General features: G+C 39.7%; 1 protein-coding gene across 39 annotated transcripts in view; it reads right to left on the reverse strand.

Moving 5' to 3' along the window:
* Window positions 1-18,413, reverse strand: part of DST (dystonin) — a 440,189-nt gene that overhangs the window by 231,958 nt on the left and 189,818 nt on the right. For all 39 annotated transcript variants that reach the window (XR_011430068.1, XR_011430067.1, XR_011430066.1 and 36 more), the window contains one exon: window positions 17,040-17,101. Coding sequence is in view for 36 of the 39 variants with exons in the window: in XM_023624291.2 (XP_023480059.1) it covers window positions 17,040-17,101 (62 nt within the window). In the remaining 3 variants the exon portion in view is untranslated. The remainder of the gene's footprint in view (window positions 1-17,039; window positions 17,102-18,413) is intronic.

An 18,413-nucleotide genomic window follows, 5' to 3' on the forward strand; every position in this document is an offset into this window, starting at 1 on the left:
ACAGTGCCCAGAATATAGACAGGATGTTAGACTGTTTCATATGGGCCAGCACATACAACTGAAATACAGTTTAAAAGATGTGTGATTTGCATTTATTAAAAAATAGTTCCAAAGATAATTAATATTTAATTTAAAAAAAGGTCTGATCATAATACTAATAAAGCTAGAAAAGCTGACAATGCCAACCACTATAAAACCTTTAATCTAGATCAAAAAGGAGGTGTATATATATTAAGTAAGAGAAAAGCAAATAGAATAGACATAGTTAAAGAGTTACCAGACGACCTGGTTGGGAAACAGGCCCAACGTGAGCGATAGAGGAAACATTTCCTCTGCTTTACGTCAGCATCATGTACTTACTGAACACTTATTTGAAGTGCATTTGCAACGGGTCTATCTTTCACCACTATATCTTGACTCAACGAGGATTATGACAGAAATAAAATTTGCCTATGTAGTAAAGCAATATACTGAGCTGGCCTTTTCAAATACCATTTTGTGACATAAATCAAAGAGGGAAGCTCATTCAGCAAATAGCTATGATACAAAAGCGTATTCATAGAACCACAGCTGGCCTTACAAATAGGAAAGGAAAATCTTCATAAATAGATTCGGGGGGACACAAAAGGCCACCCCTCACCACTGAGTAAATATACACAAAACTTTACCCTAAATTTATTCAAAACCTTCCCCTGAGACACAGCCGGCAAATTTTTTCTGTAAACAGCCAGACAGTAAATATCTTCGGCTTTAAGGGTCACATGGCATGACAACACTTATGTGAATGGGCACAGCTGGGTTCAGCACAATTTTACTTATGGACACTGAATTCTGAATTTCATATAATTTTCATGTGTCTCCAAATATTATTGTTCTTCTGTTTTCAATTCTTTAAAAATGTAAAAACAATTCTTAGCTCACGGACTGTACCAAAAAACAGACTGTGGCCGGATTTGACCCTCAGGCCATAAATATTTATAAGACCCCCTCCAAGAGTCCTTGGTTGAAACACAAATACCCTTAGGAGTAGCAGCACGTTAGCCATTATCACTCCTTTACTCCTAGAAAGATGAAATATCCAATTGTCTTCCTTTGCTATAGCAAGTGAAGAGTGGAAAATAGTAAATTTTTACAAAATAACAGTATCTTGTTCTTTTCTGATAATAAAAGTAATACATGTTCTTTGCAAAAAACTGGAAAATGGTTAAGATGAAAATAGTTATTCTGCAACACAGAAAAAAAACACTGTAAAGGTAAGTAAATAGGTAAACAGCTCAACCTGCACAAAGGTAGGGAGGTGAAAGAGAATATAAACGGAGCTGAGCCCACTGTGTGGACGGCTTCGCCCACGCTCTTGCTGTACAGCTCCGAATGCCTGCTAGACTTCCTCTAACTCCAGCTGCCTCCAACTCAACGGTCTTAAAATTTTCAAATGCAAAAAATGACAGAGAACATGCTAGAAAAAGAAAGGTATGATATAAAAATTCTATCACATGAAAATGAAATACAGGAAACGGAAGTATGTGATTGATAAGAAATTTTTTTTAAAAAGGTACAAAATCATTTCTTCAGATATTTAAGAGCTGCCGTATATGTTTTATACCCTTCTGGGGGGGCTGGCCCAAGATAAGCAGGTGGGAGTTACAGTAAGCAAATTCCAGACAGTGAAAGAAACAGCTCAGTTACAATTCAAGTAGACTGAAAGCGTAAGCTGTCCATAAATTAGAAAAATCAATGACCCATAAGAAAGGCTGTGAGAACACATTCCTGCAATGACACCAAATGGACTAGATCCCGTCCAAATCTGTAATTCAAATTAACACAAAATTAATTATATTTGCTTAAAAGCGGCCGCTCTAAAACTCTCCTGCAGAATTTCCCAAAGGGACATTAATAGATATTCTTTGGTAAAAGGAATCCATGACCAAGTGAATTTGTGAAACACTGGATTCAACAGGGTTCTTCCGCACAGTTCTCAGTCTGTAATATGCTAATGCGTACCGTAAATCTCTTCCACCCGACAATGCTGCCGGCCAAACTCTTTTGGCAATGCAAACCATTTTTTTTTCCAGGGCAACTCACAACACTGGTGTTTCTGGGAAACTCATCTGAAAAATGCTGTTCCTCTGAAAAAAACTGTGTTTCTGTTTGATCTTGTCAACTATGGAAAATTAGTTTTAAAATTCAGCAAGAAAGCGCTAATCAGAAATTAAATTTACAAGACAAAACTTTGGAAATTTAACAACCCAGAAGAAACATTAAAATTGCTCTATTATATACAAATACTCAGTAAAATCAAAGTATCTACAAATATGGTTTCTCAAGGTTTTTAAGTTTATGGAAAATAAAAGATGTTTAAAACATTTGGCAACAATAACAAATTGTGAGATAAAAGAAGGATAATATTAGGGCCCGGCCCAGTGGCATAGGGTTAAGTTTGTGTACTCTGCTTCAGCGGCCCAGGGAGTGCAGGTTCAGATCCTGGGTGCGGACCTACACACAGCTTGTCAAGGCATGCTGCAGCAGCATCCTACATACAAAAAATAGAGGAAGATGGGCACAGATGTTAGCTCAGGAACAATTTTCCTCAAGCAAAAAGAGGAAGATTGGCAACAGATGTTAGCTCGGGGCCAATCTTCCTCACCAAAAAAAAGAAAAAAAAAAACCCAAGAAGGAAGGATAACATTAAAATTCATTAACTCAGACAACAGACTTATAGGAAACATGTCTACTTTTAGAACTTGTCAGGGAACTTATGTTATATCTTTCCTAAAACTTAAGAAACAAGATTTTTACACTATTCTTCAAGAATTCTGCAAGCTGTCCTGTTTTTTTGGAGATTTTAAAGTATCAGGGTTTTTCATTTATTTAAAAAATACTGTTCTTATAGAAAACATAAGTGCCAGTTGTCTCCTCAGGCAGAAGGCTGAAATGCTATGTTGTGTTTGTGGCTCTACTGGGCTGTGGCTCTGTGAATTACTTTACCTAGGCTAAAATCAACCAGTGATGGGATGGCTCACAAACAACCCAGCTAGCTGCCGAACACTCAGAGCATCTCACCTCAAACTGTCAGACCCATGGGAGGGGAAAAAAGGTGTTAGTTCGAGCCTTGGCGAGACCACGAAAAACACGTTCCTTTGTTTAGAGTTCACCATTTAACTGGCATCCATTACTGTAATATTATTATAAAGCCACTAAAGCTGCACATTATGGGCAGCCTCTTCTTTTCAATATATAGGCAATATTATGAGTCAAACCCATACAAATGCAAACATCAAGACCACAACAGCCACTGGTATGGAAGGCAGGAGGAAAAACCTGAAGCTTGCTAATGATCTTACGGATCTATAGATATAAAGGGGACACTCTTCTCTCTGTTTTACAGATGAGAAAACAAAGGCTTAGAAAGGTTCAAGGTCACATGTCTAGTAAATAGTCAAGGGGAGATGTGAGTCCAGACAGCTTGGTCCAGAGCCTGTGTTCTCAACCACCACACTCCACCACCTTCCTTGAGTTCCAAAGTCAGTGGGGGAAGACGCTGCAACAAGGAGGAACAGCTTAGAAAAAGCTCCCACGGGCAGACTCGAGGCCTGACTAGCTTACTTCCACACTGGCCTTCCTACTCATGATTGACTTCTCTTTCTTCAACCTGTCTGAAATTCCACCAGAGATTTATTTCCCTGCAGGATGGCTAGAGTGCTCCATGAGGTATGGACACTGGGAAACTAGGTGCCCATCAGTCTGGCCCATCAGGCTTTCCTCCTGACCTTAGCTTGAGACCAGCGGTCCTGAGAGTCCAGGATGGAACATGAACACTCTGGAAAAGAGAGCATCTTAGGAGGATACATACAAGCACTGGGAACTGGGGAAAAAAGAGGGTGATTTAAGGAATGGACAGAGAAATAGAATAAGGTTTGAAATTTAAATCTATTTGGGAATGGGGAGAGGGGAGCACTCTTTCTCCTCTGGTATATTATGGCTCCTTGATCTCAGGACTCAAGGTGTTAACATCTGTACAATAAGATACGCATTAGCTAAGATCTAGTTGGCTGGCCTGAGAGCAAGACCAGCATTACCACATATTTCAGTCATACAGGGAAACGCAGGCCTCTAAAACTGACTTATACAAGTCCCCATTCATACGTTAAGGACTCTGTACATATGAAGTATCAAAAACTGATCTTATAATGAATGCCATGGTCTCAAATTTTATTTGAAAACTATTAACATATTTCCATGAGAGTCTTTTTTTAATCACAAACAAGAGTATTTGAACAATTTTTATAAGAAATCTTGACGCAAACGGCAGTGTCAGAATACGTTAGCACACTGTAAATCCACAGTTCAGTGCCATTAGGCATTCATTTCAGCATTTTTAGAAACATGCAATCGTCTTCCCAGCTTCAACAGCTTCCCTTTGAAGTCATCCCACTTTCCATTTTTCACAACACAGAAATTTCTTCTCTGTTATAGTACGATCAAAGAACTCTATTATATGAACAAAATTTCCAAACTCCTAGGCAAGTCCACTTTGAGCAACTGCTGACACCTTGACCACATTCATTATCAAATTCTCTCCCTGCAGAGCGCCCTCTCATCCTGCTCTGATCACTGCCTTCCCCCTCCTTTGCTACTTGTCTTCCTCTGTCAGCCCCTTTAAAACTACTTCCTGAATTCTCCCTCAGATTTGCAGCACAGCAAACCCTGACTAGGGCCTGGAGAAAGAGTTTTCCACTTGATTCTCTGGAAAGGAATATCTTAGACCTTCAAAGAAACCCAACTACATCCACATGACGGGGTTCAGGACAAGTAACCCCGAAATACGGCACCTTGGCATGTGGACTATTTTCAGCTGAAGGAATTTGGGAAAGAGCAGGTGCTGGAAGGACTCTCTGACTCCCTCCCCATCTCCTTCTCCCCTGAAGCAGGCCATAAGGCCTTCATGTGAGAGGTGCCCTCCCTGCTCCCTGCACCCAGAGGAAAGGAGCATCCTTATCCCCAAAGACAGAGGGACACGGAGAAGAATCTGAACACAGCCCTTGCTAAGTTCCCCCAGGTTATTACCCTTGCTCTACTCTTTTATCCTATCACTTTTTTCCATGACTTTCCACTCTTCATCAAATCTAGTATAAAAACACTCAGGTTCAACCATTTATCCCAGTCTTCATTTCCTTATGAAGGCTCCCATATCACATAAAACTTTCTTTTTTTTTTTTCGTGAGGAAGATTGGCCCTGAGCTAACTTCTTTTACCAATCTTCTTTTTTTTTCTCTCCTCAAAGCCCCAGTACCTAGTTGTATATCCTAGTTGTACATCCTTTTAGTTCATCTATATGGGACCCACCTCAGCATGGCTTCACAAGTAGTGCTAGGTCCATGCCCAGGATCTGACCCCACGAACCCAGGGCCACTGAAGTAGAGCATGCAAACCCAACCACTACACCATCAGGCCAGCCTCCAATATGTAAAACTTTTATTAAATACATTGTATGTTTTTTATTTCATTAATCTGTTTTTTGTTAGAGAGCCCAGTTAAGAACACAGAAGGGTAGGAGGAAAAAAAACCTTTTACTACATACAATAAGACTGCAGAGAATATACTAATTTTATCAATATATTACTAGAGAATTTCCAAGGAATCTAGCTCTAGCCAATATTCTTCTGAATTCTGAACTGATGAAAATAACAGTGGATAAGTACAGCAAAGCTAATTAGTAAACTTAGACAAATGAATTAATCTCATCTACGAAGATGAGTAGATTTCCTACTACCTAGCCACCAATGGAACAACTGAATTACACAGTGGAAAGAACATGGAAAGGGGTCAGAAGAATGATTCCTAAGTCTGCCCTGCTGAGCACGACCTGTTTCAGGCATCAGTTTCTATAACTATAATGAAATGTCTTTTCAGCTTTAAAAGAAGGAATTCATCATAAATTTATTTTTCCTCCAGACTAACTTTTGTCTCATTCCCAAAGCAACCCTTTCACTTCCCCACCATAGTAGTTATAGTTCTATATTATGAACAAGCGGGGAAAAGCTTCATATGGTTTTACATTCATTCATTAAGCAACAAATTCCTCAGTATGGTCTGAGGAAAACAGGAGTGTGTCAGACACCATGCTAGGTTCTGGGATACACTGCTCAATACGACAGAACAGCCCTGTCCTCATGCAGCCTAGAGTCTAGGATTAAATAACAAACCATGCTCTGCCTTAATCTGCCTTGTACAGAATGTCCACACTTCCTCTGACACACAGGCCTCTACGACACGATTTAGAATGTCAGCACCACTGATCCAAGTGTACTTTCTTCTTCAAAAACGCCTTAGTCAGTACCCTTCTCTGGCTAAAATAAAATTCCTTCAGGAATGCTGTTCAGCTCCGTGTATACTTTTATCTATATCTCTAAATTCTTGTAAAGCATATTGATTAGAGAAGAATGCAAATAAAAATTTATGACCATATAAAGAGGCCAAGCCATAACAGCAAAGACTTCAAGTATGCAGGGAAATGTTGAGAGAAATTACGGCTGAGAGAAGCGGCCATGCATCCAGGCACACAGCCTTTATTCCCCCCTCCTTCTCCATCTTCCTTTCTTCTGGATCCTTCCTTAACTCTGTGTCTTTCTACTGTGGCATGATGCAGTGGTACGACGTAGTATTGCCTATCGAGTTAGAAGGACCAAGGACTAAATCTCAGCTCCGACACATTCTAGCTACTTCATGCTGGGCAGATGACTTATCCTCCTGGACCGATAAAACAATGATTAAATCAGACCACATGTTACGTAGCTAATCCAGGACCTGGCCCATAGTAAACATTCAATAAATGGTAGTGATGGTGGTAGAAGTAATAATGAATACGAAAATCAAGAAGAAGAAAAATTATAATTGAGTACTAGATGGAACTAACGTTATTTGATGAAATTAGTAAAATTTTGGTGTTCTTAGTTTGAAAAGGTAGTTCACTATTTCATCAACAAACAGTAAAATCAATTGTAATTGTTTAAATGATTCTCATAGGGAAAAAGGAAAAGTCTGTCTTCTGGTCACAAAATAACTAAGCTCAAAATCTATTTTGCTCTGAATTCATCTTTCATTCTATATGAACAAACTTCTGTTCTGGACTCTTCAGAAACGTGAATGCCACAAAAGTCTGTAAACAGGCTGGAAAACTGTTCCCAGTTAAAGCAAACAGGAGACATGAAACTAAACGCAATACTTCACCAGGAACTGGATCCTGCCCCGAGGGAAAAACTAAAACATCAACCAACAAAACTGGAATATAGACCAGAGATTAAAGTGTTAGAGCAATGTAAATGTATGAAGTTGATAACCGTGTGCTCATGAAAGAGAATATCCCCATTCTTGGGAAACACATACTGAAGTACTTAGGAGTAAGGGCCATGGTGCATATAACTCACCCTCGAATGGTCCAGATTAAAAAAGTATAGATACGCGCGCACACACACACACGTGTGGGGGGAATGACAGAGCAAACAGGCTAAATGTTTACAAGAGGCCAATCTGGGTAAAGCGTATTCGAGTGTTCCTTGAACTATTTTTATTTTTCCAACTTTTTAAAGTTTAAAATTATTTCCAAACAAATAATTTATAAATATAAAAACAAATCTCTGGTTTATCCCTATTAATAAGTATTCCACACAATTTGTCATCTAAAAGAGTCACCTGATTATATAATCTTGGTCATGGAAAGTGTCTTAGATATCGCCTAGTTCAACCTCCTACCAGAACACCAGTCATTTCTATCCCATCTCTGATAGACTAGCTAAATCTCCACAAGATTTTGGTGGAAATTTGGTAATGCCTGGGGAGTGCCTGGCCCGTGAAGCACGGGTGACTTCATCTCAGGCCGTCTTGATTGTTCACACATGTAGTAGGCTAAATGGTGGCCCCACAGAGAATAATCCTACTCCCTGGAAACTGTGAATGTTGTTTTACTTGGAAAAGAGTCTTTGCAGATGTGTTAACAACTTTGCGACAGGGAGATTATCCTGGATTATCCCAGTAGGCCCTAAATTCAGCACGAGTGTCCTTATAAAAGAGAGGAAGAGGGAAACGACACACAGAACAGAAAGAGACAACGTGACCACAGAGGCAGACTAGAATGGTGTGGCCACACGTCAGGGAATGCCGGCAGCCGCTGGAAGCTGAAGAAAGTAAGGAACGGAATCGCCTTTAGGGCCCCTGGAGGGAGCATGGCTTTGCTAACACCTTGATTTCAGCCCCGAAAAACTGATTTCAGTCTTCTAACCTCCAGAACTGTGAGAGAATAGATTTCATTGCAATAAGACATAAGTCTGTACAATTTATTACAACAGCCAGAGAAAACTAATAACATACCCTTAGATCAAAAAACACTCATGTGGCCCAACCAGTGCTTTGCAGGCTCAGCTCTGTGAAGACCGCCTGAGACGGCAGCCAGGGGCACCAGCTGTAAAGATCAACAAATCCCCAGGTCTTACCACACAAATTACAGCTAAACCAGACCTTCCATAGCCCACAGGTGGATAGTTCACTCTTTGAGCAGAACTTTATATTTTTCACTGTTAAATTTTGTCTTTTTGATGAGACTAGAGGTCCAGCTTTCTTGATCTATTACACTGAGTATTCTTCCCCTCTATAGATCTGATCAGCAGACTTCTCTGACTTCATCCAAGTACCCAATAGAAAGAAAAGGGGAAAATCAAGAGAGTCCCTTAGGGTAAGCCAGTAGTCACCTCTCTGGAGGTTCTCTCATTCAGCAGACAGGAAGCCATTATGGGAAGACAAAGTCAACCATGTCATGGAATTCACAACATAGCTACATTTAGTTCCTTAATGCCTGTGTATAAAATGAAAGGTTCTTCCTAAAATGCCAGTTATATCATGTTGCTCTTGTCCTCAAAAACTTCCAACAACATCCTTGGCTAACCAATCACATCTGCTTCTTACCTGGCTTCACCATTTTCTGTCCAACCTGATCTCCTTCCAGCAAACCCTTGCCGTCCAGCACGTAAGGCTGACTGTGTTCCCCTCGGCCCCATCTCTCCTCTGCACCCAGCTTAAGTCAATTCCCTGCCCTGGCACAGGCCCTGACCACTGAGAGCCACCCAAAGCCTCCTGGATCTGATCTCTTAAAACCCTCATTGTTTGCCACTCCTTCTGACACTTTATTCTCTGCTGCTCTGCATAACTGTTTAATAGTTTTAGACACATGTATTTAATATCTCCAACAAAACAGCAAGCTGCATGAAAACAGAGGACTTCCTAAACTATTATTTCAAATACAGCCCTGATTATACTGAAGTTCAAAACAGTGCATTGAAAGTAAACAGTGCAATTCTGGACTTTTTCTATTGATGAGGAATTTACCACCAAGAAATCATTATTCTTCATGCTGAGAAGACATTCAGAATTTCTCAATCCCAAACTACCATTCATTTACATGGGACCATTTCATACTCTTCCATGTACTTCTTACTATCTTGAAATTGTCAAGATTACCAAATCAACTATTTTATTTTTTAAAGATTGGCACTTGAGCTAACAAGTATTGCCAACTTTTTTTTCTGCTTTTTCTCCCCAAACCCCCCCCCCAATACATAGTTGTATATTTTAGTTGTGGGACCTTCTAGTTGTGGCATGTGGGACGCCGCCTCAACATGGCCTGATGAGCGGTGCCATGTCCACACCCAGGATCCGAACCAGCGAAACCCTGGGCTGCTGAAGCAGAGCACGTGAACTTAACCACTCGGCCACGGGGCCAGACCCCCAAATCAACTATTTTTTTCATGCTTATAAAAGCCTAATTTGCTTCCAAATTCTACACTTCGGGCCTTTAACCAGACATTTCCTCAAAAAGTTTTCAATCCCTTCTCTACTATATACACTGTTTTCTCTTATAATACAACAGAAATAACTTAAATGTCAAGTCGTATTTGTAAAGAAATCAGACCAATGCCCAAATGTCCAAGCTCAGCTTCCCCCCCTACTCTAATCACTCAACTCTAGATTCACCCTTGAGAATTCAGTGTAGTAGAGAGCACAAAGGATCTGGAGTCAGGCAGACTGGGGTGTAATTTTCACTTCCTCCTTAGATTGTTCTCCAACCAATGGAAGATTACATAATCTCTCAGCCTTATTTTCCACACAAGTCCTGAGAATGACTAGCTGTATGACCTTGGGAAATTATGAAACTTCTCTGTGCATCAGTTTCATCATCTGTAACAGGGATAATAATAGTCAGGACCTGTCCATAGGGACTGTTATGAGAATTAAATACATTAAGACGTGAAAGTGACAGAACTTGGCACGTGGCTACCTTTCAAATAATATTAGAAGCTATTATTATTAATACTGGTATTAATATTGTAAAGTAGGGGTTCAATAAAAGATAGCTACTATTATGTTTTAAACCATATTAGAATATCGTAGGTTATATAAAACGGAACTGATGGTTAATTATAATATTTATTCATTTATCTATGACATGGTTTCTCAAAGAGTAGCCCCAGTTCCACAGCATCAGCACTTTGTTAGAAACACAAATTCCTGGAATTTCTTAGACATGGAAATTTTCAGGCCCCACCCCAGATCTAGTGAATCAGAAGCTCTTGGGCTGGGGCCCAGCAATCTATTTTGACAAGCCCTCCAAGTGAGTCTGATGCAGCTAACGTTTAAGAACCACTCATATAAGCCTAAAGTCTTGGGGAAAAAATCTTATTTGCAGATTTTGAGAACCAAAATACTTCATTATACTTTCAGAAGAGATATTTTTCATTAGCCCTTTATAAAGTCAATGCTTCAAAACTTCCATTTCATCTGTGCCTGTAGATGTAAAATTACTCAATAAGTATGAAACGGTCAAGAACACAGAGCAAATAGAGCTTTTTTTCCTATTCCCTTTAAGTTATCACTGTGTTCTCAACTTGGGGATTTACATTTCCTTCCAGCCACCAAATCAGAAAATAAAGAATAGTGGGACCGATTCAATGAAGCCATGAAGCTGCGGACTTTACAATGTGGGCAAAGGATATGTATGCCCTGAGTAAATTAAGCTTTCCAAAGACATGATGGAGCAGAGATAAAAATCTGATAGTCAATTGGGTGTCTCCCACGTGCTAACTAAGTAGGTGACTAACAGACAGGGTGTGGCTCAACATTGGCATCCAGGGCCTCTTTGCCTTCAAATGCATTTATGTAACAATAAATTAAAATTTAGACCAAACATCTTATTACACAAAGTTAAGGAATAAGTTGATCGTATAGCTAACCAGTGCTGAAGAACACATCTCCACTACAAATTGCCAGTAGATGGATGCAAGGTTATATGGACTTCTTCAGGCTTCAATTATCTCCTAAAAATCATTCATCCCCTTAAATTATTCCTCTTGAATACAGCCTCTCAATCATGGCTCAAGTTCTAATTCTTGGTCCAAGTAAACAATTAAAAAGGAATTTTCTAATCTTTGATAGCTGTTAAAGTGCTTCTGAAAATAAGGGGCTTCCTTTTTTATTCCCCTGAAAAGCAAGGCAAAAGCTAAATCATACGCATTTAAATCTTAGGTGCCATTTCTTATACTACTGTCATAAATTTCTAGGCAGCAAGACAGAACTGCATGTGACCAGTAACAACACAGACTAATATGAGACCCTCTAGTAAAGTGCCATATGGACATAAGTAAACACTGTAAATAATAAAAGAATGTCACCAATTTTATATTTTAGAACTGCTCTCTAGGTAAAATTTAGCTAACAAGTCACAGGTACTTTCAATAACAACCAACTCATATTTTAGTACTATAATTAAAAGGATGCTAAAGAATAATGCACAAATGTTACTGACACCAATCGTTTACCTACAAACGATAATTTGCAAGGTCGGCAATCCAGTCGGCTCAGTGTGCAAAGAGACTTGTAGAGGCAGCAGGTTGAAGATGTTAACTGGACTTTATTCTTAAAAGTACTCTGAAGAATGATGAATCAAAAGGAAAATACTCTTGCCAGAACAATCAGTTTAAGGACAGGCCTAGTCCACAAGTGAAATATCAGAATTCTAAAATTTAAATACATTTGGAAAAAAGCCAGAGACGCCTGTGCACCAACAAATATAAGTTTTAATTAAGCAATCTGTTTACTTTAAACAAATATAATTTTGACTCGGAGGAATATAAAATAAGGCTATATTAATTTTTTCTGGAGAAAAACCAAATATTTTAAGGAAAAAACGTTTATACATATGGATGTAATAGTAACTTAAGCAATCATTTAAAAGTTCCACAATGTTTACTTTCCTCAATCACATACACTTTTAAAAATCGACTATGCCAGAGCCATCCCCTAGGCACTGGTATATTCTATTTTACAGCTGCATACATCATAACTTCCTAAATCACGGGGAATAATTAGTGAATAATTGGAATTATAAGGTAGAGGAAAGTAAACACAACCTCATAGCCAAGGGGACCTGCTGGCAGACCTGCAACATATCACAGTGCAGAAAGAAATCAACCCTGGGACACAGCCTCTCCTTCTAATTCACACTCTCGTTTCATGACTTCCAGTGCAGCTCCACCAGTAAGCAGCTGTGGTAAGCTTCCTCTTCTGTTGAGTGAGGGAAGCGAACCAGAGGATTTGGAAGACGCCCTTCAAGTGTGAACCTAAGTGAAATTATGGCTGAGGACCAAAAATTGCCAACCTTTCAGAAGTATGATGAGTCTTCATTGACTCCCTTTCTGTGAAGAGTGTGTGCAAAAAGAGGAAAAGAGGAGTAGAAAAGGCCTTTGGGCCCCAAAGTCAACCCATAAACAAGTGAGGAATGGTGTGTAGGGAGGAGGGTACAGCTAACAGGATTACCTGTTAACTACCTCAAGTTAGAAGTTAGTAATTCTTCAGTGTGCCAGCAGGATGCTAAGGAAAGGAGGCAACTGGCCAATCTATCTCCTCAATATACCCTGAATCTGAAACCCCAGCCTTCTCTAAAATGAATAACTAAAAGGAAAGTACTTGAGGTTAAAAAAATGGATTTGAATAAGGGATATAGAAGGGCTCCAGAGGCAATTTACACAACATGCCAAGTATCAAGCTTTATGCTTAGATGGACTATCTCATTTAGGTCTTCACACGAATTGATCATTGCCACCATTTTATAGATGAGGGCCTGAGAAGGTTACGGTCAAACAAGTAATAAATTGCCAAGCCCGGACACAACCCTGTGTGCCTGACCTCTTACCACCTCCCATCTTTGACTTACATGTCCCAGACTGACAACCTTGAGGAGACATTCTTCTTTCAAAGACAATTTTTTTCCAAGTTAGCAGAATATACTATTTATAAAATGAAAAATCCAGTGAGGAAACAGTTAGTCCCTGTTCTGGGACTAACCTCTCAATCACCTCACGGCCCCAAGGAGCAGAACTACCAAGAATGGTTCTCCTTGGAGCCACAACTGAGGGGAAGAGAACAAGATAACATAATTACATAATATTAAACTAAAATAAACAAATAAAACAATAATTTAGAAAGGGCAAAATTTTAAAGAATTATTTCAAAAGATGGGGAACACATCCCTCGCCTTAGTCAACACTGCTCAGAAGGCACGCTGAGGGCAAGGGCAGTCTTCAGAGCCTGGGCCCCTTAGGGCCATCCCAGTGCACACCCCTGGGGCTGTGACGGGCACCCTTAGTGCACAGGCAGCATTCCTCCCCTCTTCTCCCCGCTTTAACCTCCTGCCTCGCACCTTCTCTCTTTTCTCCATTGACCCTCCTTCCCCCCACCCATGGCTTAAGAGCTATTTATGACTACAGTTAAAACTGATAATACAGAGAATACACATAGAATTATTCAAATTTTATCTAAATGATTTCATTGTCACTGTTTTCTCTCCTCCCCCATCAATTATGCTTCCTTTTTTTTTTTTTTTTTTTTTGGTGAGGAAGATTGGCCCTGAGCTAACATCTGTTGCCAATCTTCCTCTTTTTCTGCTTGAGGAAGATTCTCTTTGAGCTAACATCTGTGCCAATCTTCCTCTATTTCGCATGTGGGACACCGCATGGCTGATGAGTGGTGTAGGTCCATGCCTGGAAACTGAACCCTGGCCACTGAAGCACAGCATGCTGAACTTAACCACTAGACTGCAGGGCTGGCCCCACTCTTTCATTTCATTGATTCATTTCTCACAGTCATCCTTTCCCTTAACATTTATATAACATGATCCCATTTTATTAAAAACTCTTCATATAATATACTTTTCATTAATTGAAGAGGAATATGGTAAGGCAAGAAAGATATGGACCTGCTTCTCTCCTTTCCCTGTTTCTCCCTGAATATAGTATTTCAGCTGAAGAATATAAGAAAATCAATATAGAAAAAATATTTCTTTCTAATATTACGATTTTTTATCCAAAATTCATGTACTTATATTTCCCACTAATTGGATTATGACCAAATGACCACCTACAATAACAGTGTCCAACATTCCTTTTAGAGACAAAATGAAGTTGACTACACATGCAACACTCCTTTTATCATCACTTGGATCAAATATGGAAAACACTACATGAGGGCTGAATTTTCTCTAGTTAACTAGTAACAACAGAAACCTTAACAGTCTGGTGCCCCAAAATGTTTTAAGATATTTAATTATGTTTCTCCACATGAAGTTAATGCTATAACTTCTACACATAAAGGAATGAAAGATTAAAAAAAACTATGTTTTTGCATATTTGAGTTTTGTGCCAGAAATTTCAGGGCACAATTGTTAGGATTATAAGGAAAGGCTACTTTGAACTGACACTAGAACAAAACAGAAGAAGAATGCAAGCAGCTGACAGCAGGAGGTGGCCAAGACTCTACTGCCTAGCTTCCCCTCTCTAACGTGGCTCCTCATTTAGGAAGAGCTAATTTTAAACTCTGACCTGCAACAGATTTCGAGGGGGAAAAAAGCTAATTTGATTATAACCCTAATCAGTTGGACTGCCACCTATCTATAAAATGCTTATTTTCCCAATTCTTACTGTGGTACAGCAGAATTAAGCCTTAAATCTTTGACATTTGCCATTTTACCAAAAAAGAGGTCACCTATCCCAGGAAAATCAGAATCTGAACCCTTGCTGTCGGGCTAGGAGGCTATGTGTGTGTAACCATTAAATTAAACCACCCTGGAGGACTGTTGGAAGGATTAAACGATTTATTGTATGCTATGCATACTACATACAATGAGAATACTTTTGCCAGTCACTATGATGGGTCTTAGGAGTAAACAATACAGCCTTTGTCCTCAAACAGCTCAACTAGTGTTCTGACATCTTTAGCAAAGGCAACCTCCTTATACTCAATCATCCAATTTATGAACCACTCATAAGATGAATGGCCCAGTCCAACATGCCTGGCACATAGTAGGCCCCCCAAAAGTATCTGTCTAATGCCAGTGCTACAGTGCCCATGGGGTCCATCCTCATTTATGCTTCTACTTGTCTCCGGTGGCCCCCGCCAGCAGCTGTGACTTGATTACCAACCTAGAACCAGAGCAGCTGCAGTCCAGAAGACAGGAGGCAACCCTTTGTGCCCCGCCCCACACCCACCCCCTGACAGTGACAGCTACAAAGACTGCTAGGCCAGCAGCCACCAAAGGGGCACTTCTTCATCAGAACTCTTGTTTCCCTTGGATTCAACTCAGAAATGGGAAAATCTTGCCAGAGTCTTCAGCTCCAAAGTTCCACTCCCCCCGCCTCATCCCAGCCCATCTCTGCCTCCGTCTGTGGAAAGAGCCCTGCTCACATTATGCACACGGTATGGGCAGGATAAGACAACAGCATGGAAGAGGGTAGGTGAATGGTTGGCATCCTTCATTAGAATTCATAATACATTTCCTCACAGGAGCATCACAAAGCAGAAGGTCTCAATCTTTTATCTCTTGCCAACACATCAGAGGGTTCAGCTCCCCACAGTAACAGACACTCCCTACAGAAGTGATTTTTAATTGGGAACCGGGTGACATGCCCCTGAAAGACATATCAGAATATGGTAATAGGATTTTGTCAATGGGCGGTGAGAGGGAGGGCACTGAAACACCTCTCGGGTAATTCTGATATGCTCCCTGAAATAAGAATCCCTTTTATAGAGGGTTATTAAGGCTATCACATTATTGGTACCACTGCAATGCAACGTGATGTTGTTTAAAAAGGCTTTGTAGGATAGCTTAAGAATATGACCACATTTAAAATAATGTTTCTATATGAGAAAACTTTTTCCAAGTCTCAAACAACAGACTTAAAATATCACCTATTTCCAATTATAGGGCTGTCCATAAAAGGTGGAAAAAAGTGAGTGACAGCTCACTGTGAAATTCTAAGGGTTCTTTAACTGAGATTTATGGAAGGGCTTCAGTGGGGTCCAATAACTCCATGAAATTGTTTGCAAACTTTGTATACATGTGTACTTTTCTGGAGAACTTAGGTCAGATTCTCAAAGTGACCCATGGCACACAAATAAATATTAATTTAAGAACCACCACTATTAATTAACTGCATCATAGACAGAGAAACGGAGACATAAGCACCAATCCCTGGGTCATGCTGTCTAGAAGAAGTAAAACGAGTCTAGACTTCTGTCTCTACAATCCATCTCTCATTCTCATCCATTCTCATCCTCTGCCATCCACGTAAATCTGATGCCAGAACTTGGTTTGAAATCTTGAGAGAAAAAAAATCTCACTGAGAAGTGAAGCTTTTCCATGCCCTAACATATAAATATTTACATATTTCTTAAACTGCCAAGATTTTTTAGGATCCAATAATAATAGGTTTTACTAATGTCACAGAATTCACTATAATCACTGGGTACTTATCTTCCCACTCCCATCATTACCCACAGGTCACACACCAAACAATTACAGATGCTTAAAACGCATGTGAAATGCCCTAGAATTTAAACTTGTAAGTTGATACTGAAAAGCTGTGCTTCAGGGCTATATAATCAATTACTGCACAATAAATTAAACAAAACAATTCGAAGATATGAAAGAAATATACACTGACCTTCATGAGATGCTGATTTATCCATTTTGTAAACGTTTTCTTTTGAACTTTGTCCCGTTCATCTGGAAAGGGAAAAAAAGATATAAAATAAGGTTGGTAAAATCTATGAATAAGAGACTTCAATTGTGATTATACATATAAACAAAAATAAGGTATTCAAAAGATACTGTTTTGTGCATTTGAATTTTCTTATTAAATTTTGGCAACTTTAGGCTATCTGTAAGAAAGCGTTAAAAAGCTCTCCGTCAGACTGGTCTCTTCCCAGTGTTGTATCTGCCAACATTACTCCATTACACAGATGCCCTCTGCGCATTCTGTCGTACCACCTCCCCTATCACCACTACTACCACCAGCAAGTTGTCTAAACTAAACTTTACTAGCTTTGGGTGAGCCCTTGCACTGAACTTTACCACATGTGGCATCTCATTTGGTCTTCACAATTATATGAGAGAGGGCAGCTGGTTTCATCCCATTTTACAGAAGAGGAAATCAAGACTTAGAGAGGTTAAAAGACTTGCCCACGATTATTCAGCAAATAGTTTAAAGTTGTGATAAAACGCAGGACTTACATTCAAGCCCTTTGGCTTGAAGTGGACTCTGATTTAATTACTAACCACGCTGCCTCTCCCCTGGATTCCCCATTTGGAATCGTCTGGTAAAAAAGAAACACCCCAACCAGATCCTTGCTGCGGAGAGCGATCCTGCCCTGGTTACTACAAACACGGTGCAGAGAAGGGTGAGGGACGGGTCCTTATGATCTAAGGAGAAGGAGTATTGGAATGTTCTGGTTCATCAAGCCATCATTTCAAAAGATAATCTTCCAACGTCTAGAGCTAATATTCAAAGCCACACCACCCTCTTCCTCCAGGCTTCTGGGCGGCAACTCCCTGCGTTAGAGCTTGCTGCCGCCCTCCTCACTGCATCTGGGAAGAGCTCTTTCTTTTTCATTTGCAGTTTTCTTTCTTCTCCCGTCACGGTTCAGATGTTCTCCATCCCCCCCGGGGGTAAGACATGTCTCAGTCTCTTCATCTCTTTGCTTCCTCATTCTTTATCCCTGAACCCTCTTAAACTATTTTAATGGAACTAAAGTTTCTTTGAAAATGCTTGCCCTATTTATTAAAAGTACTTATGCCCTTTAGAATAATTTAAATATAAAAATAAGTCAACCGGGAAAAATATCTATGAGACAAAGGTTACTAATATTAACGCAAAAAAACAGAAGTAAGAAAGAAAAAGATGAGCTGCTTAATATGTAACTGTGCAAAAGCAGAGAGGTAATCCGTTGAAAAAAAATGAATGCTAATGGCTAACATATTGAACAGTAGAGATATGGAACATTCTCATCATCACAGAAATTTCTACTGGCAGCACTGC

The sequence above is a fragment of the Equus caballus genome, chromosome 20, assembly GCF_041296265.1.
Source record: "Equus caballus isolate H_3958 breed thoroughbred chromosome 20, TB-T2T, whole genome shotgun sequence".
NCBI lineage: Eukaryota > Metazoa > Chordata > Mammalia > Perissodactyla > Equidae > Equus > Equus caballus.